The sequence below is a fragment of the Oncorhynchus gorbuscha genome, unplaced genomic scaffold, assembly GCF_021184085.1.
Source record: "Oncorhynchus gorbuscha isolate QuinsamMale2020 ecotype Even-year unplaced genomic scaffold, OgorEven_v1.0 Un_scaffold_1967, whole genome shotgun sequence".
NCBI classification, from domain to species: domain Eukaryota; kingdom Metazoa; phylum Chordata; class Actinopteri; order Salmoniformes; family Salmonidae; genus Oncorhynchus; species Oncorhynchus gorbuscha.
The window spans coordinates 39,845-61,594 of NW_025746601.1; the positions used below are offsets into that span (position 1 = coordinate 39,845).

Genomic DNA, 21,750 nt, shown 5'->3' on the forward strand with positions numbered 1-21,750 from the left:
ATAATTGACAGCTTGGGATAGAAAACACTCTAAAGTTTCCAAAACTGTAAAAATATTGTCTGTGAGTATAACAGAACTGATATTGCAGGCAAAAGCCTGAGAAGAATCCAATCAGGAAGGGACTCTTATTTAGAAAGCTCTGCGTTCCTATGCGTCCCTATTGAGCAGTGAATGAGATATCAACCAGATTCCTTTTTCTATGGCTTACCTAATGTGTCTAGTGTCACAATACATAGTTTCAGGCTTTTATTTTGAAAAATGAGCCTGAACGTCAACATTGCATCAGTGATCAGCTGGAGTCTCTCAGAGTGTTTTGTGCGTAAGAGACAAATGCGGCCATTGTTTCTCTCTAGCCTACTAAGAAGCCACCTGTCCCGGTTGATATATTATCGAATAGATATTTGAAAAACACCTTGAGGATTGATTATAAACAACGTTTGCCATGTTTCTGTCGATATTATGGAGCTAATTTGTAATATTTTTCAGCGTTGTCGTGACCGCAATTTCCGGTCTAATTCTCAGCCAAACGTGAAGAACTAACGGAGTTATTTCGGCTACAAAAATAATATTTTTGGAAAAAAGGAACATTTGCTATCTAACTGGGAGTCTTGTGAGTGAAAACATCCGAAACTCATCAAAGGTAAACAATTGAATTTGATTGCTTTTCTGATTTTCGTGACCAGATTGCCTGCTGCTAGCTAGGCATAATGCTATGCTAGGCTATCGATAAACTTACACAAATGCTTGTCTTGCTTTGGCTGTAAAGCATATTTTCAAAATCTGAGATGACAGGGTGATTAACAAAAGGCTAAGATGTGTTTCAATATATTTCACTTGTGATTTCATGAATATGAATATTTTCTAGTAATATTTATGTCTGTTGCGTTATGCTAATTAGTGTCAGTTGATGACAACGCTCCCGGAACCCGGGTAGTTACAAGAGGTTTTAATGAGGTCCCAAGGGAACGGACCTGAGACACAACGAGATGACAAGGAGTTAATGAGGTCCCAAGGGAACGGACCTGAGACACAACGAGACAGACGACAAGGAGTTAATGAGGTCCCAAGGGAACGGACCTGAGACACAACGAGACAGACGACAAGGAGTTAATGAGGTCCCAAGGGAACGGACCTGAGACACAACGAGATGACAAGGAGTTAATGAGGTCCCAAGGGAACGGACCTGAGACACAACGAGACAGACGACAAGGAGTTAATGAGGTCCCAAGGGAACGGACCTGAGACACAACGAGATGACAAGGAGTTAATGAGGTCCCAAGGGAACGGACCTGAGACACAACGAGATGACAAGGAGTTAATGAGGTCCCAAGGGAACGGACCTGAGACACAACGAGACGACAAGGAGTTAATGAGGTCCCAAGGGAACGGACCTGAGACACAACGAGACAGACGACAAGGAGTTAATGAGGTCCCAAGGGAACGGACCTGAGACACAACGAGACAGATGACAAGGAGTTAATGAGGTCCCAAGGGAACGGACCTGAGACACAACGAGACAGATGACAAGGAGTTAATGAGGTCCCAAGGGAACGGACCTGAGACACAACGAGATGACAAGGAGTTAATGAGGTCCCAAGGACAACAAAGTGTGTATGTAGGGGTTAGGGTGTGTGCGTGTGTGTGTGTATAGGGGTTAAGGGGGGGGGTGCATGTCTGTCTCTCACCATAGGGGATGGACGAGGACACAGGCTGGTGTGTGTACGTGTTACCACTGGCAACAGCCCACACGCTGTACCCCCCGTCGCTATGGGAACTGACGAAGGAGCTACCGGAACGTTCCCACACCAGGGACTCCAGCTGCTGCAGACACACACACACACACACACACACACACACACACACACACACACACACACACACACACACACACACACACACACACACACACACACACACACACACACACACACACACACACACACACACACACACACACACACTGCGTTTAGCCGTATGGTAACAGACACACACTGCATTTAGCCGTATTGTGACAGTCACACACTGCATTTAGCCGTATTGTAACAGACACACACTGCATTTAGCCGTATTGTGACAGTCACACACTGCATTTAGCCGCATTGTAACAGACACACACTGCATTTAGCCGCATTGTAACAGTCACACACTGCATTTAGCCGTATTGTGACAGTCACACACTGCATTTAGCCGTATTGTAACAGACACACACTGCATTTAGCCGTATTGTAACAGACACACACTGCATTTAGCCGTATTGTAACAGACACACACTGCATTTAGCCGTATTGTAACAGTCACACACTGCATTTAGCCGTATTGTAACAGACACACACTGCATTTAGCCGTATTGTAACAGACACACACTGCATTTAGCCGTATTGTAACAGACACACACTGCATTTAGCCGTATTGTAACAGACACTGCATTTAGCCGTATTATTGGCCCCTAGTAGCACAATAAGGAACAAATGAACTTCCTTGAACAATGGAAGGAGAGGTGCAATACGATGACAGGCAGAAAGACTTCTGACAAAGAGCCATGAAACACAGACAGAGCTGTAGTTATATTATTTACCTGTTTTCCAAGGAACATGTGTTCTGCGTTGCGGGTGCTGAGATCCCATAGGACGACCAGACCTCTGCTGTAGCCAATCAGAATCTTCCCTGGCTGCTTGGGGTGTTCCTGTAACGACTCCACCGGTCCCAGAGACTTCCCACACCTGTAGTCCTCAGGTACGCTGAAAAACACCGTTACCCATCAGCCACCTGTAGTCCTCAGGTACGCTGAAAAACACCGTTACCCATCAGTCACCTGTAGTCCTCAGGTACGCTGAAAAACACCGTTACCCATCAGCCACCTGTAGTCCTCGGGTACGCTGAAAAACACCGTTACCCATCAGCCACCTGTAGTCCTCAGGTACGCTGAAAAACACCATTACCCATCAGCCACCTGTAGTCCTCAGGTACGCTGAAAAACACCTTTACCCATCAGCCACCTGTAGTCCTCAGGTACGCTGAAAAACACCGTTACCCATCAGCCACCTGTAGTCCTCAGGTACGCTGAAAAACACCTTTACCCATCAGCCACCTGTAGTCCTTAGGTACGCTGAAAAACACCGTTACCCATCAGCCACCTGTAGTCCTCAGGTACGCTGAAAAACACCGTTACCCATCAGCCACCTGTAGTCCTCGGGTACGCTGAAAAACACCGTTACCCATCAGCCACCTGTAGTCCTCGGGTACGCTGAAAAACACCGTTACCCATCAGCCACCTGTAGTCCTCAGGTACGCTGAAAAACACCTTTACCCATCAGCCACCTGTAGTCCTCAGGTACGCTGAAAAACACCGTTACCCATCAGCCACCTGTAGTCCTCAGGTACGCTGAAAAACACCGTTACCCATCAGCCACCTGTAGTCCTCGGGTACGCTGAAAAACACCGTTACCCATCAGCCACCTGTAGTCCTCGGGTACGCTGAAAAACACCGTTACCCATCAGCCACCTCAGGTACGCTGAAAAACACCGTTACCCATCAGCCACCTGTAGTCCTCAGGTACGCTGAAAAACACCGTTACCCATCAGCCACCTGTAGTCCTCAGGTACGCTGAAAAACACCGTTACCCATCAGCCACCTGTAGTCCTCGGGTACGCTGAAAAACACCGTTACCCATCAGCCACCTGTAGTCCTCGGGTACGCTGAAAAACACCGTTACCCATCAGCCACCTGTAGTCCTCAGGTACGCTGAAAAACACCGTTACCCATCAGCCACCTGTAGTCCTCAGGTACGCTGAAAAACACCTTTACCCATCAGCCACCTGTAGTCCTCAGGTACGCTGAAAAACACCGTTACCCATCAGCCACCTGTAGTCCTCAGGTACGCTGAAAAACACCGTTACCCATCAGCCACCTGTAGTCCTCAGGTACGCTGAAAAACACCGTTACCCATCAGCCACCTGTAGTCCTCGGGTACGCTGAAAAACACCGTTACCCATCAGCCACCTGTAGTCCTCAGGTACGCTGAAAAACACCATTACCCATCAGCCACCTCAGGTACGCTGAAAAACACCATTACCCATCAGCCACCTGTAGTCCTCAGGTACGCTGAAAAACACCATTACCCATCAGCCACCTCAGGTACGCTGAAAAACACCATTACCCATCAGCCACCTGTAGTCCTCAGGTACGCTGAAAAACACCGTTACCCATCAGCCACCTGTAGTCCTCAGGTACGCTGAAAAACACCGTTACCCATCAGCCACCTGTAGTCCTCAGGTACGCTGAAAAACACCATTACCCATCAGCCACCTGTAGTCCTCAGGTACGCTGAAAAACACCGTTACCCATCAGCCACCTGTAGTCCTCAGGTACGCTGAAAAACACCATTACCCATCAGCCACCTGTAGTCCTCAGGTACGCTGAAAAACACCGTTACCCATCAGCCACCTGTAGTCCTCAGGTACGCTGAAAAACACCGTTACCCATCAGCCACCTGTAGTCCTCAGGTACGCTGAAAAACACCGTTACCCATCAGCCACCTGTAGTCCTCAGGTACGCTGAAAAACACCATTACCCATCAGCCACCTCAGGTACGCTGAAAAACACCATTACCCATCAGCCACCTCAGGTACGCTGAAAAACACCATTACCCATCAGCCACCTCAGGTACGCTGAAAAACACCATTACCCATCAGCCACCTCAGGTACGCTGAAAAACACCATTACCCATCAGCCACCTGTAGTCCTCAGGTACGCTGAAAAACACCGTTACCCATCAGCCACCTGTAGTCCTCAGGTACGCTGAAAAACAACGTTACCCATTAGCCACCTGTAGTCCTCAGGTACGCTGAAAAACACCATTACCCATCAGCCACCTGTAGTCCTCAGGTACGCTGAAAAACACCGTTACCCATCAGCCACCTGTAGTCCTCAGGTACGCTGAAAAACACCGTTACCCATCAGCCACCTGTAGTCCTCAGGTACGCTGAAAAACACCATTACCCATCAGGTACGCTGAAAAACACCATTACCCATCAGCCACCTCAGGTACGCTGAAAAACACCATTACCCATCAGCCACCTCAGGTACGCTGAAAAACACCATTACCCATCAGCCACCTCAGGTACGCTGAAAAACACCATTACCCATCAGCCACCTCAGGTACGCTGAAAAACACCATTACCCATCAGCCACCTGTAGTCCTCAGGTACGCTGAAAAACACCGTTACCCATCAGCCACCTGTAGTCCTCAGGTACGCTGAAAAACAACGTTACCCATTAGCCACCTGTAGTCCTCAGGTACGCTGAAAAACACCATTACCCATCAGCCACCTGTAGTCCTCAGGTACGCTGAAAAACACCGTTACCCATCAGCCACCTGTAGTCCTCAGGTATGCTGAAAAACACCGTTACCCATCAGCCACCTGTAGTCCTCAGGTATGCTGAAAAACACCGTTACCCATCAGCCACCTGTAGTCCTCAGGTACGCTGAAAAACACCGTTACCCATCAGCCACCTGTAGTCCTCAGGTACGCTGAAAAACACCATTACCCATCAGGTACGCTGAAAAACACCATTACCCATCAGCCACCTCAGGTACGCTGAAAAACACCATTACCCATCAGCCACCTCAGGTACGCTGAAAAACACCATTACCCATCAGCCACCTGTAGTCCTCAGGTACGCTGAAAAACACCGTTACCCATCAGCCACCTGTAGTCCTCAGGTCGCTGAAAACAACGTTACCCATTAGCCACCTGTAGTCCTCGGGTACGCTGAAAAACACCGTTACCCATCAGCCACCTGTAGTCCTCAGGTACGCTGAAAAACACCGTTACCCATCAGCCACCTGTAGTCCTCAGGTACGCTGAAAAACAACGTTACCCATTAGCCACCTGTAGTCCTCGGGTACGCTGAAAAACACCGTTACCCATCAGCCACCTGTAGTCCTCAGGTACGCTGAAAAACACCATTACCCATCAGCCACCTCAGGTACGCTTAAAAACACCATTACCCATCAGCCACCTCAGGTACGCTGAAAAACACCATTACCCATCAGCCACCTGTAGTCCTCAGGTACGCTGAAAAACACCGTTACCCATCAGCCACCTGTAGTCCTCAGGTACGCTGAAAAACACCATTACCCATCAGCCACCTGTAGTCCTCAGGTACACTGAAAAACACCATTACCCATCAGCCACCTCAGGTACGCTGAAAAACACCATTACCCATCAGCCACCCCAGGTACGCTGAAAAACACCATTACCCATCAGCCACCTCAGGTACGCTGAAAAACACCATTACCCATCAGCCACCTGTAGTCCTCAGGTACGCTGAAAAACACTGATACTTAGGTGTCTGGTTAGACTGTAAACTCTCCTTCCAGACCAATCCAAAGTTAAATCTAGAATTGGCTTCCTATTTCGCAACAAAGCATCCTTCACTCATGCTGCCAAACATACCCTTGTAAAACTGACCATCCTACCAATCCTCGACTTCAGCGATGTCATTTACAAAATAGCCTCCAACACTCTACTCAGCAAATTGGATGCAGTCTATCACAGTGCAATCCGTTTTGTCACCAAAGCCCCATATACTACCCACCATTGTGACCTGTACGCTCTCGTTGGCTGGCCCTCGCTTCATACTCGTTGCCAAACCCACTGGCTCCATGTCATCTACAAGACCCTGCTAGGTAAAGTCCCCCCTTATCTCAGCTCGCTGGTCACCATAGCATCTCCCACCTGTAGCACACGCTCCAGCAGGTATATCTCTCTGGTCACCCCCAAAACCAATTCTTTCTTTGGCCGCCTCTCCTTCCAGTTCTCTGCTGCCAGTGACTGGAACGAACTGCAAAAATCTCTGAAACTGGAAACACTTATCTCCCTCACTAGCTTTAAGCACCAACTGTCAGAGCATCTTACAGATTACTGCACCTGTACATAGCCCACCTATAATTTAGCCCAAACAACTACCTCTTTCCCAACTGTATTTAATTTATTTATTTATTTTGCTCCTTTGCACCCCATTATTTTTATGTCTACTTTGCACATTCTTCCATTGCAAAACTACCATTCCAGTGTTTTACTTGCTATATTGTATTTACTTTGCCACCATGGCCTTTTTTGCCTTTACCTCCCTTCTCACCTCATTTACTCACATCGTATATAGACTTGTTTACACTGTATTATTGACTGTATGTTTGTTTTACTCCATGTGTACCTCTGTGTCGTTGTATCTGTCGAACTGCTTTGCTTTATATTGGCCAGGTTGCAATTGTAAATGAGAACTTGTTCTCAACTTGCCTACCTGGTTAAATAAAGATGAAATAAATAAAAAATAAAAAAACACTGTTACCCATCAGCCACCTGTAGTCCTCAGGTACGCTGAAAAACACCGTTACCCATCAGCCACCTGTAGTCCTCAGGTACACTGAAAAACACTGTTACCCATCACAGTGATTCAGATGATGGAGAACCAAGACTGATAGGATCTCACCCCCTCCACACAGAGTGGGATTGTGCCCCCCCCTCCCCCCAGAGTGGGATTGTGCCCCCCTCCACACAGAGTGGGATTGTGCCCCCCTCCACACAGAGTGGGATTGTGCCCCCACTCCACACAGAGTGGGATTGTGCCCCCCTCCACACAGAGTGGGATTGTGCCCCCCTCCACACAGAGTGGGATTGTGCCCCCCTCCACACAGAGTGGGATTGTGCCCCCCCCCTCCACACAGAGTGGGATTGTGCCCCCCTCCACACAGAGTGGGATTATTCCCCCTCCACACAGAGTGGGATTGTGCCTCCCCCTCCACACAGAGTGGGATTGTGCCCCCCTCCACACAGAGTGGGATTGTGCCCCCCCTCCACACAGAGTGGGATTGTGCCCCCCTCCACACAGAGTGGGATTGTGCCCCCCTCCACACAGAGTGGGATTGTGCCCCCCCTCCACACAGAGTGGGATTGTGCCCCCCTCCACACAGAGTGGGATTGTGCCCCCCCTCCACACAGAGTGGGATTGTGCCCCCCTCCACACAGAGTGGGATTGTGCCCCCCTCCACACAGAGTGGGATTGTGCCCCCCCCTCCACACAGAGTGGGATTGTGCCCCCCTCCACACAGAGTGGGATTGTGCCCCCCCTCCACACAGAGTGGGATTGTGCCCCCTCCACACAGAGTGGGATTGTGCCCCCCTCCACACAGAGTGGGATTGTGCCCCCCTCCACACAGAGTGGGATTGTGCCCCCCTCCACACAGTGACTGAGGAGAGGGCAGTCCAGCACAAAGGATGGTCGCCAGAACCACCAAACCACGAACATTACCCACAAAGCATTTCATTGTGTCTCTCCATCCCTCACCCTCTGAACCTCCACCCCTCTCTCTCCCTCACCCTCTGAACCTCCACCCCCCCTCACCCTCTGAACCTCCACCCCTCTCTCTCCCTCACCCTCTGAACCTCCACCCCCTCTCTCTCCCTCACCCTCTGAACCTCCACCCCCTCTCTCTCCCTCACCCTCTGAACCTCCACCCCCTCTCTCTCCCTCACCCTCTGAACCTCCACCCCCTCTCTCTCCCTCACCCTCTGAACCTCCACCCCTCTCTCACCCTCTCCTCCACCCCCTCACCCCCTCTGAACCTCCACCCCCTCTCTCCCCTCACCCTCTGAACCTCCACCCCCTCTCTCTCCCTCACCCTCTGAACCTCCACCCCTCTCTCTCCCTCACCCTCTGAACCTCCACCCCTCTCTCTCCCTCACCCTCTGAACCTCCACCCGCTCTCTCTCCCTCACCCTCAACCTCCACGCCCTCTCTCTCCCTCACCCCATCCCTCACCCTCTGAAACTCCACCCCCTCTCTGTGATGTGACGTTGAGCCCTCGTTAGCACCGAGTCAAGGCTCTTCCCCTAACAACCATGACAACAGGAGGCCCTTCCCCCTAACAACCATGACAACAGGAGGCCCTTCCCCAACCATGACAACAGGAAGGCCCTTTCCCCTAACGACCATGACAACAGGAGGCCCTTCCCCCTAACGACCATGACAACAGGAGGCCCTTCCCCCTAACGACCATGACAACAGGAGGCCCTTCCCCCTAACGACCATGACAACAGGAGGCCCTTCCCCCTAACGACCATGACAACAGGAGGCCCTTCCCCCCTAACGACCATGACAACAGGAGGCCCTTCCCCCTAACGACCATGACAACAGGAGGCCCTTTCCCCTTAACGACCATGACAACAGGAGGCCCTTCCCCTTAACGACCATGACAACAGGAGGCCCTTTCCCCTAACGACCATGACAACAGGAGGCCCTTTCCCCTAACGACCATGACAACAGGAGGCCCTTCCCCCTAACGACCATGACAACAGGAGGCCCTTCCCCCTAACGACCATGACAACAGGTGGCCCTTCCCCCCTAACGACCATGACAACAGGAGGCCCTTCCCCCCTAACGACCATGACAACAGGAGGCCCTTCCACTTAACGACCATGACAACAGGAGGCCCTTTCCCCTAACGACCATGACAACAGGAGGCCCTTCCACTTAACGACCATGACAACAGGAGGCCCTTTCCCCTAACGACCATGACAACAGGAGGCCATTTCCCCCTAACGACCATGACAACAGGAGGCCCTTTCCCCTAACGACCATGACAACAGGAAGGCCCTTTCCCCTAACGACCATGACAACAGGAGGCCCTTCTCCCCTAACGACCATGACAACAGGAGGCCCCCCTAACGACCATCCCCCCCCTAACGACCATGACAACAGGAGGCTCTTCCCCCCTAACGACCATGACAACAGGAGGCTCTTCCCCCCTAACGACCATGACAACAGGAGGCCCTTTCCCCTAACGACCATGACAACAGGAGGCCCTTCCCCCCTAACGACCATGACAACAGGAGGCCCTTCCCCCTAACGACCATGACAACAGGAGGCTCTTCCCCTAACGACCATGACAACAGGAGGCCCTTTCCCCTAACGACCATGACAACAGGAGGCCCTTTCCCTAACGACCATGACAACAGGAGGCCCTTCCCCTTAACGACCATGACAACAGGAGGCCCTTTCCCCTTTGACAACAGGAGGCCCTTTCCCCAACGACCATGACAACAGGAGGCCCTTTCCCCTAACGACCATGACAACAGGAGGCCCTTCCCCCTAACGACCATGACAACAGGAGGCCCTTCCCCCCTAACGACCATGACAACAGGAGGCCCTTCCCCCCTAACGACCATGACAACAGGAGGCTCTTCCCCCCTAACGACCATGACAACAGGAGGCTCTCCCCCTAACGACCATGACAACAGGAGGCCCTTTCCCCTAACGACCATGACAACAGGAGGCCCTTCCCCCTAACGACCATGACAACAGGAGGCCCTTCCCCCCTAACGACCATGACAACAGGAGGCTCTTCCCCCCTAACGACCATGACAACAGGAGGCCCTTTCCCCTAACGACCATGACAACAGGAGGCCCTTTCCCCTAACGACCATGACAACAGGAGGCCCTTCCCCTTAACGACCATGACAACAGGAGGCCCTTTCCCCTAACGACCATGACAACAGGAGGCCCTTTCCCCCAACGACCATGACAACAGGAGGCCCTTTCCCCTAACGACTTTCCCCTAACGACCATGACAACAGGAGGCCCTTCCCCCTAACGACCATGACAACAGGAGGCCCTTCCCCCTAACGACCATGACAACAGGAGGCTCTTCCCCCAACAGGAGGCCCTAACGACCATGACAACAGGAGGCCCTTCCCCCTAACGACCATGACAACAGGAGGCCCTTCCCCCCTAACGACCATGACAACAGGAGGCCCTTTCCCCTAACGACCATGACAACAGGAGGCCCTTCCCCCCTAACGACCATGACAACAGGAGGCCCTTTCCCCTAACGACCATGACAACAGGAGGCCCTTCCCCCCTAACGACCATGACAACAGGAGGCCCTTTCCCCTAACGACCATGACAACAGGAGGCCCTTCCCCTAACGACCATGACAACAGGAGGCCCTTCCCCTAACGACCATGACAACAGGAGGCCCTTCCCCTAACGACCATGACAACAGGAGGCCCTTCCCCCTAACGACCATGACAACAGGAGGCCCTTCCCCCCTAACGACCATGACAACAGGAGGCCCTTCCCCCCTAACGACCATGACAACAGGAGCAGTGGGAAATATACACACAACATACATACACACCTGTGACAGCTCTCCTCTCAGCTGACCAGGATGGAACCTGGAGAACCCAACCCATTCTAGAACCCAACCCATTCTAGAACAGACCCACACTACCTCCTCCCACTGGCTGAAGCAGCTGTCACTCACCTCTGCATTACCTGGTCCAGCAGGAGTGATTGGTTATCCCTCAACGAGAGGCGTGGCAGATCCAGGAAGTGTATGCCCCCTCCCTCGGTGCCGACACACAGCAGGTCACATGACCTCAACAACAGCAGAACTGTCACACGGCTTGCACTGGAGACAACATCACACACATTATAACACACACATACATGTATGTCTCTGTGTATGTATGTATCAACAACAGCAGAACTGTCACACGGCTTGCACTGGAGACAACATCACACACATTATATTATTATGTGTGTGTGTGTGTGTGTGTGTGTGTGTGTGTGTGTGTGTGTGTGTGTGTGTGTGTGTGTGTGTGTGTGTGTGTGTGTGTGTGTGTGTGTACCTGCAGCTCTCTAGTCCAGGTCGTCCCAGGAGACTGTAGTTGCGTTTTTCTTCCAGGTAGACCACACCTTCGCTCTTAGCCCCTCCCCTGTCCCGGGAAGCTCCGCCCAGCTCCCACAGGTGCAGCGTGTTGTCATCAAGCAGCGACAACAGACGGCCCTATCACAGAGCACAACACCAGGATGACATCACAGACCAGGAAGGCGGGACTGAAGGGTGAATTTGTAAATATAAATAAACCTAGCACCTAAAACCAGGGGGGGGGGCTACAAAATATCTGACCTCATCATGAGGGACTGCAGTGGCTTGTGGGTATGCAGTCAACTGATTTGTGCAGTTAAACTATTTCAATCCCAACAGTCAAATCCAGGATCACACGCCATCACACATATTTTTGTTAAATCAACAATTCCCTGCAAATTCTGCGAGGGCATATTTAACCACACTATTTCTGCAAGAAAAACAGTCAAATCGTTGCATTATTGCATAACACTGACCCCATCGGCGTCCTACAGAAAGAGGGCTTCTAATTTCAACCAATCCAGGACATTTAGCATATGCACACAACCACTAGATATGCACACGACCACTAGATATGCACGATGCCTTGACAGGAACTAATGGGGATCCATAATAAACCCTAGGAAGAGTAGCTGTTGCCTTGACAGGAACTAATGGGGATCCATAATAAACCCCAGGAAGAGTAGCTGTTGCCTTGACAGGAACTAATGGGGATCCATAATAAACCCCAGGAAGAGTAGCTGTTGCCTTGACAGGAACTAATGGGGATCCATAATAAACCCCAGGAAGAGTAGCTGCTGCAGGAACTAATGGGTATCCATAATAAACCCCAGGAAGATTAGCTGCTGCCTTGGCAGGAACTAATGGAGATCCATAATAAACCCCAGGAAGAGTAGCTGCTGCCTTGACAGGAACTAATGGGGATCCATAATAAACCCTAGGAAGAGTAGCTGCTGCAGGAACTAATGGGGATCCATAATAAACCCCAGGAAGAGTAGCTGCTGCCTTGACAGGAACTAATGGGGATCCATAATAAACCCCAGGAAGAGTAGCTGTTGCCTTGACAGGAACTAATGGGGATCCATAATAAACCCCAGGAAGAGTAGCTGTTGCCTTGACAGGAACTAATGGGGATCCATAATAAACCCCAGGAAGAGTAGCTGTTGCCTTGACAGGAACTAATGGGGATCCATAATAAACCCCAGGAAGAGTAGCTGCTGCAGGAACTAATGGGTATCCATAATAAACCCCAGGAAGAGTAGCTGCTGCCTTGGCAGGACCTAATGGAGATCCATAATAAACCCCAGGAAGAGTAGCTGCTGCCTTGACAGGAACTAATGGGGATCCATAATAAACCCTAGGAAGAGTAGCTGCTGCCTTGGCAGGAACTAATAAGGATCCATAATAAACCCCAGGAAGAGTAGCTGCTGCCTTGACAGGAACTAATGGGGATCCATAATAAACCCCAGGAAGAGTAGCTGCTGCCTTGGCAGGAACTAATGGGGATCCATAATAAACCCCAGGAAGAGTAGCTGCTGCCTTGGATTGAACTAATGGGGATCCATAATAAACCCCAGGAAGAGTAGCTGCTGCCTTGACAGGAACTAATGGGGATCCATAATAAACCCCAGGAAGAGTAGCTGCTGCAGGAACTAATGGGGATCCATAATGAACCCCAGGAAGAGTAGCTGCTGCAGGAACTAATGGGGATCCCTATTAAATTCAAATCTACCACATAATATGGTTCAATCAAGCCAACAAACTTTTCCCCTCAGCGCATTTTCATGACAAATTGGACAAAAATCATTGCATATTGTCATGAAATATGAAGATAGATCAAATCATTGCATATTGTCATGATTGTTGCAATAAAGCATTGTAGACTGCAGAAAGAACCCAATGTGGAGGGACTGACTGAACGTTTGACTGGGCCCCCCACCTCGAGGGCAACATTTGACTGGCCCCCCACCTCGAGGGCAACATTTGACTGGCCCCCCACCTCGGCCCCCCACCTCGGGCAACATTTGACTGGCCCCCCCCCCCACCTCGAGGGCAACATTTGACTGGCCCCCACCTCGAGGGCAACATTTGACTGGCCCCCCACCTCGAGGGCAACATTTGACTGGCCCCCCCACCTCGAGGGCAACATTTGACTGGCCCCCAACTCGAGGGCAACATTTGACTGGTCCCCCACCTCGAGGGCAAAACATTTAACTGGCCCCCCCACCTCGAGGGCAAAACATTTAACTGGCCCCCACCTCGAGGGCAAAACATTTGACTGGCCCCCCACCTCGAGGGCAACATTTGACTGGCCCCCCACCTCGAGGGCAAAACATTTATCTGGCCCCCACCTCGAAGGCAAAACATTTATCTGGCCCCCCCACCTCGAGGGCAAAACATTTAACTGGCCCCCCACCTCGAGGGCAAAACATTTAACTGGCCCCCCACCTCGAGGGCAAAACATTTAACTGGCCCCCCACCTCGAGGGCAAAACATTTGACTGCCCCCCCCCACCTCGAGGGCAACATTTGACTGGCCCCCCACCTCGAGGGCAACATTTGACTGGCCCCCCACCTCGAGGGCAAAAAAAAATACCCGTCCTACAGGAAGTGACCTAACAGTCTTACCCATCCTTGGAGGAAGTGACCTAACAGTCTTACCCGTCCTTGGAGGAAGTGACCTAACAGTCTTACCTGTCCTACAGGAAGTGACCTAACAGTCTTACCTGTCCTTGGAGGAAGTGACCTAACAGTCTTACCTGTCCTACAGGAAGTGACCTAACAGTCTTACCTGTCCTACAGGAAGTGACCTAACAGTCTTACCTGTCCTACAGGAAGTGACCTAACAGTCTTACCTGTCCTACAGGAAGTGACCTTACAGTCTTACCTATCCTACAGGAAGTGACCTAACAGTCTTACCTGTTCTAGAGGAAGTGACCTTAGTCTTACCTGTCCTACAGGAAGTGACCTTAGTCTTACCTGTCCTACAGGAAGTGACCTTACAGTCTTACCTGTCCTACAGGAAGTGACCTAACAGTCTTACCTGTCCTACAGGAAGTGACCTAACAGTCTTACCTGTTCTAGAGGAAGTAATATAATATAATAATATATAATAATAATAATATATGCCATTTAGCAGACGCTTTTATCCAAAGAGACTTACAGTCATGTGTGCATACATTCTACGTATGGGTGGTCCCGGGGATCGAACCCACTACCCTGGCGTTACAAGCGCCATGCTCTACCAACTGAGCTACAGAAGGACCTTACAGTCTTACCTGTTCTAGAGGAAGTGACCTAACAGTCTTACCTGTTCTAGAGGAAGTGACCTTACAGTCTTACCGGTCCTACAGAAAGTGACCTTACAGTCTTACCTGTCCTTGGAGGAAGTGTATCTGCGATACGGCTGCAGTGTCTCTGTGTAGTCCTGTAAACTCCACCCCTGGAGATCCATAACTAACAGGACAGTCAAGGAACACAGCTATATACACACAGCTATATACACACAGCACTATACACACAGCACTATACACACAGCACTATACACACAGCACTATACACACAGCACTATACACACAGCACTATACACACAGCTCTATACACACAGCTCTATACACACAGCTCTATACACACAGCTCTATACACACAGCTCTATACACACAGCTCTATACACACAGCTCTATACACACAGCTCTATAGACACAGCTCTATACACACAGCTATATACACACAGCTATATACACACAGCTCTATACACACAGCTCTATACACACAGCTCTATACACACAGCTCTATACACACAGCTATATACACACAGCTATATACACACAGCACAGTCAAGGAATACAGCTATATACACACAGCTATATACACACAGCTATATACACACAGCTATATACACACAGCACAGTCAGGGAATACAGCTATATACACACAGCTATATACACACAGCACAGTCAAGGAATACAGCTATATACACACAGCTATATACACACAGCTATATACACACAGCTATATACACACAGCACAGTCAAGGAATACAGCTATATACACACAGCTATATACACACAGAACAGTCAGGGAATACAGCTATATACACACAGCACAGTCAAGGAATACAGCTATATACACACAGCTATATACACACAGAACAGTCAAGGAATACAGCTATATACACACAGCTATATACACACAGCTATATACACACAGCAATATACACACAGCTATATACACACAGCACAGTCAAGGAATACAGCTATATACACACAGCTATATACACACAGCACTATACACACAGCACTATACACACAGCTATATACACACAGCTATATACACACAGCACTATACACACAGCTCTATACACACAGCTATATACACACAGCTATATACACACAGCTATATACACACAGCTATATACACACAGCACAGTCAGGGAATACAGCTATGTACACACAGCTATATACACACAGCACAGTCAAGGAATACAGCTATATACACACAGCTATATACACACAGCACAGTCAAGGAATACAGCTATATACACACAGCTATATACACACAGAACAGTCAGGGAATACAGCTATATACACACAGCTATATACACACAGCACAGTCAAGGAATACAGCTATACACACACAGCTATATACACACAGCACAGTCAAGGAATACAGCTATACACACACAGCTATATACACACAGCACAGTCAAGGAATACAGCTATATACACACAGCTATATACACACAGCACAGTCAAGGAATACAGCTATATACACACAGCACAGTCAAGGAATACAGCTATATACACACAGCTATATACACACAGCACAGTCAAGGAATACAGCTATATACACACAGCTATATACACACAGCTATACACACACAGCACAGTCAAGGAATACAGCTATATACACACAGCACAGTCAAGGAATACAGCTATATACACACAGCACAGTGGGGCAAAAAAGTATTTAGTCAGCCACCAATTGTGCAAGTTCTCCCACTTAAAAATGTTTCGTAAGAAGCATTTCAAGGTCCTGGAGTGGCCTAGCCAGTCTCCAGATCTCAACCCCATAGAAAATCTTTGGAGGGAGTTGAAAGTCCGTGTTGCCCAGCAACAGCCCCAAAACATCACTGCTCTAGAGGAGATCTGCATGGAGGAATGGGCCAAAATACCAGCAATGTGTGAAAACCTTGTGAAGACTTACAGAAAACGTTTGTCCTCGGTCATTGCCAACAAAGGGTATATAACAAAGTATTGAGATAAACTTTTGTTATTGACCAAATACTTATTTTCCACCATAATTTGCAAATAAATTAATTAAAAATCCTACAATGTGATTTTCTGGATTTTATTTTCTCATTTTGTCTGTCATAGTTGAAGTGTACCTATGATGAAAATTACAGGCCTCTCTCATCATACACTACCATGTCTATATACCTGATCTACCTGTTGAATTAACTACTATTCACCACCACCATGTCTATATACCTGATCTACCTGTTGAATTAACTACTATTCACCACCATGTCTATATACCTGATCTACCTGTTGAATTAACTACTATTCACCACCATGTCTATATACCTGATCTACCTGTTGAATTAACTACTATTCACCACCACCATGTCTATATACCTGATCTACCTGTTGAATTAACTACTATTCACCACCATGTCTATATACCTGATCTACCTGTTGAATTAACTACTATTCACCACCATGTCTATATACCTGATCTACCTGTTGAATTAACTACTATTCACCACCACCACCATGTCTATATACCTGATCTACCTGTTGAATTAACTACTATTCACCACTACCATGTCTATATACCTGATCTACCTGTTGAATTAACTACTATTCACCACTACCATGTCTATATACCTGATCTACCTGTTGAATTAACTACTATTCACCACCATGTCTATATACCTGATCTACCTGTTGAATTAACTACTATTCACCACCATGTCTATATACCTGATCTACCTGTTGAATTAACTACTATTCACCACCACCATGTCTATATACCTGATCTACCTGTTGAATTAACTACTATTCACCACCACCACCACCACCATGTCTATATACCTGATCTACCTGTTGAATTAACTACTATTCACCACCACCACCATGTCTATATACCTGATCTACCTGTTGAATTAACTACTATTCACCACTACCATGTCTATATACCTGATCTACCTGTTGAATTAACTACTATTCACCACTACCATGTCTATATACCTGATCTACCTGTTGAATTAACTACTATTCACCACCACCACCACCATGTCTATATACCTGATCTACCTGTTGAATTAACTACTATTCACCACCATGTCTATATACCTGATCTACCTGTTGAATTAACTACTATTCACCACCACCACCATGTCTATATACCTGATCTACCTGTTGAATTAACTACTATTCACCACCATGTCTATATACCTGATCTACCTGTTGAATTAACTACTATTCACCACCATGTCTATATACCTGATCTACCTGTTGAATTAACTACTATTCACCACCATGTCTATATACCTGATCTACCTGTTGAATTAACTACTATTCACCACCACCACCATGTCTATATACCTGATCTACCTGTTGAATTAACTACTATTCACCACCATGTCTATATACCTGATCTACCTGTTTAATTAACTACTATTCACCACCACCACCATGTCTATATACCTGATCTACCTGTTGAATTAACTACTATTCACCACCACCACCATGTCTATATACCTGATCTACCTGTTGAATTAACTACTATTCACCACCATGTCTATATACCTGATCTACCTGTGGAATTAACTACTATTCACCACCATGTCTATATACCTGATCTACCTGTTGAATTAACTACTATTCACCACCATGTCTATATACCTGATCTACCTGTTGAATTAACTACTATTCACCACCACCACCACCACGTCTATATACCTGATCTACCTGTTGAATTAACTACTATTCACCACCACCACCATGTCTATATACCTGATCTACCTGTTGAATTAACTACTATTCACCACTACCATGTCTATATACCTGATCTACCTGTTGAATTAACTACTATTCACCACCACCACCATGTCTATATACCTGATCTACCTGTTGAATTAACTACTATTCACCACCATGTCTATATACCTGATCTACCTGTTGAATTAACTACTATTCACCACCATGTCTATATACCTGATCTACCTGTTGAATTAACTACTATTCACCACCATGTCTATATACCTGATCTACCTGTTGAATTAACTACTATTCACCACCATGTCTATATACCTGATCTACCTGTTGAATTAACTACTATTCACCACCACCATGTCTATATACCTGATCTACCTGTTGAATTAACTACTATTCACCACCACCACCATGTCTATATACCTGATCTACCTGTTGAATTAACTACTATTCACCACCATGTCTATATACCTGATCTACCTGTTGAATTAACTACTATTCACCACCACCACCATGTCTATATACCTGATCTACCTGTTGAATTAACTACTATTCACCACCACCACCATGTCTATATACCTGATCTACCTGTTGAATTAACTACTATTCACCACCACCACCATGTCTATATACCTGATCTACCTGTTGAATTAACTACTATTCACCACCATGTCTATATACCTGATCTACCTGTTGAATTAACTACTATTCACCACCATGTCTATATACCTGATCTACCTGTTGAATTAACTACTATTCACCACCATGTCTATATACCTGATCTACCTGTTGAATTAACTACTATTCACCACCACCACCACCACGTCTATATACCTGATCTACCTGTTGAATTAACTACTATTCACCACCACCACCACCACGTCTATATACCTGATCTACCTGTTGAATTAACTACTATTCACCACTACCATGTCTATATACCTGATCTACCTGTTGAATTAACTACTATTCACCACTACCATGTCTATATACCTGATCTACCTGTTGAATTAACTACTATTCACCACCATGTCTATATACCTGATCTACCTGTTGAATTAACTACTATTCACCACCATGTCTATATACCTGATCTACCTGTTGAATTAACTACTATTCACCACCACCACCTATATACCTGATCTACCTGTTGAATTAACTATATTCACCACCATGTCTATATACCTGATCTACCTGTTGAATTAACTACTATTCACCACCATGTCTATATACCTGATCTACCTGTTGAATTAACTACTATTCATTAACTACCTGTTGAATTAACTATTCACCACCACCACCATGTCTATATACCTGATCTACCTGTTGAATTAACTACTATTCACCACCATGTCTATATACCTGATCTACCTGTTGAATTAACTACTATTCACCACCATGTCTATATACCTGATCTACCTGTTGAATTAACTACTATTCACCACCATGTCTATATACCTGATCTACCTGTTGAATTAACTACTATTCACCACCATGTCTATATACCTGATCTACCTGTTGAATTAACTACTATTCACCACCACCACCATGTCTATATACCTGATCTACCTGTTGAATTAACTACTATTCACCACCATGTCTATATACCTGATCTACCTGTTGAATTAACTACTATTCACCACCACCACCATGTCTATATACCTGATCTACCTGTTGAATTAACTACTATTCACCACCATGTCTATATACCTGATCTACCTGTTGAATTAACTACTATTCACCACCATGTGTCTATATACCTGATCTACCTGTTGAATTAACTACTATTCACCACCATGTCTATATACCTGATCTACCTGTTGAATTAACTACTATTCACCACCATGTCTATATACCTGACTACCTGTTGAATTAACTACTATTCACCACCATGTCTATATACCTGATCTACCTGTTGAATTAACTACTATTCACCACCACCACCATGTCTATATACCTGATCTACCTGTTGAATTAACTACTATTCACCACTACCATGTCTATATACCTGATCTACCTGTTGAATTAACTACTATTCACCACTACCATGTCTATATACCTGATCCTGAATTAACTACTATTCACCACCACCATGTCTATATACCTGATCTACCTGTTGAATTAACTACTATTCACCACCATGTCTATATACCTGATCTACCTGTTGAATTAACTACTATTCACCACCATGTCTATATACCTGATCTACCTGTTGAATTAACTACTATTCACCACCACCATGTCTATATACCTGATCTACCTGTTGAATTAACTACTATTCACCACCACCACCATGTCTATATACCTGATCTACCTGTTGAATTAACTACTATTCACCACCATGTCTATATACCTGATCTACCTGTTGAATTAACTACTACTACTATTCACCACCACCACCATGTCTATATACCTGATCTACCTGTTGAATTAACTACTATTCACCACCACCATGTCTATATACCTGATCTACCTGTTGAATTAACTACTATTCACCACCACCATGTCTATATACCTGATCTACCTGTTGAATTAACTACTATTCACCACCACCACCATGTCTATATACCTGATCTACCTGTTGAATTAACTACTATTCACCACCACCACCATGTCTATATACCTGATCTACCTGTTGAATTAACTACTATTCACCACTACCATGTCTATATACCTGATCTACCTGTTGAATTAACTACTATTCACCACCACCACCACCATGTCTATTCACCATTAACTACTATTCACCATGTCTATATACCTGATCTACCTGTTGAATTAACTACTATTCACCACCATGTCTATATACCTGATCTACCTGTTGAATTAACTACTATTCACCACCACCACCATGTCTATATACCTGATCTACCTGTTGAATTAACTACTATTCACCACCACCATGTCTATATACCTGATCTACCTGTTGAATTAACTACTATTCACCACCACCACCATGTCTATATACCTGATCTACCTGTTGAATTAACTACTATTCACCACCACCACCATGTCTATATACCTGATCTACCTGTTGAA

At 46.9% G+C, this 21,750-nt stretch overlaps 1 protein-coding gene across 1 annotated transcript in view; it reads right to left on the reverse strand.

Annotated features, from left to right (window-relative positions):
- Positions 1 to 21,750, reverse strand: part of LOC124024623 (lethal(2) giant larvae protein homolog 1-like) — a gene marked incomplete at its 3' end in the record, with an annotated part of 94,551 nt that overhangs the window by 36,893 nt on the left and 35,908 nt on the right. Inside the window, exons 3-7 of the mRNA XM_046338519.1 lie at positions 15,088 to 15,169; positions 11,695 to 11,852; positions 11,328 to 11,474; positions 2,576 to 2,738; positions 1,686 to 1,821 (exon numbers count right to left, since the gene is read on the reverse strand). Coding sequence (XP_046194475.1) covers positions 1,686 to 1,821; positions 2,576 to 2,738; positions 11,328 to 11,474; positions 11,695 to 11,852; positions 15,088 to 15,169 — 686 coding nt within the window. The remainder of the gene's footprint in view (positions 1 to 1,685; positions 1,822 to 2,575; positions 2,739 to 11,327; positions 11,475 to 11,694; positions 11,853 to 15,087; positions 15,170 to 21,750) is intronic.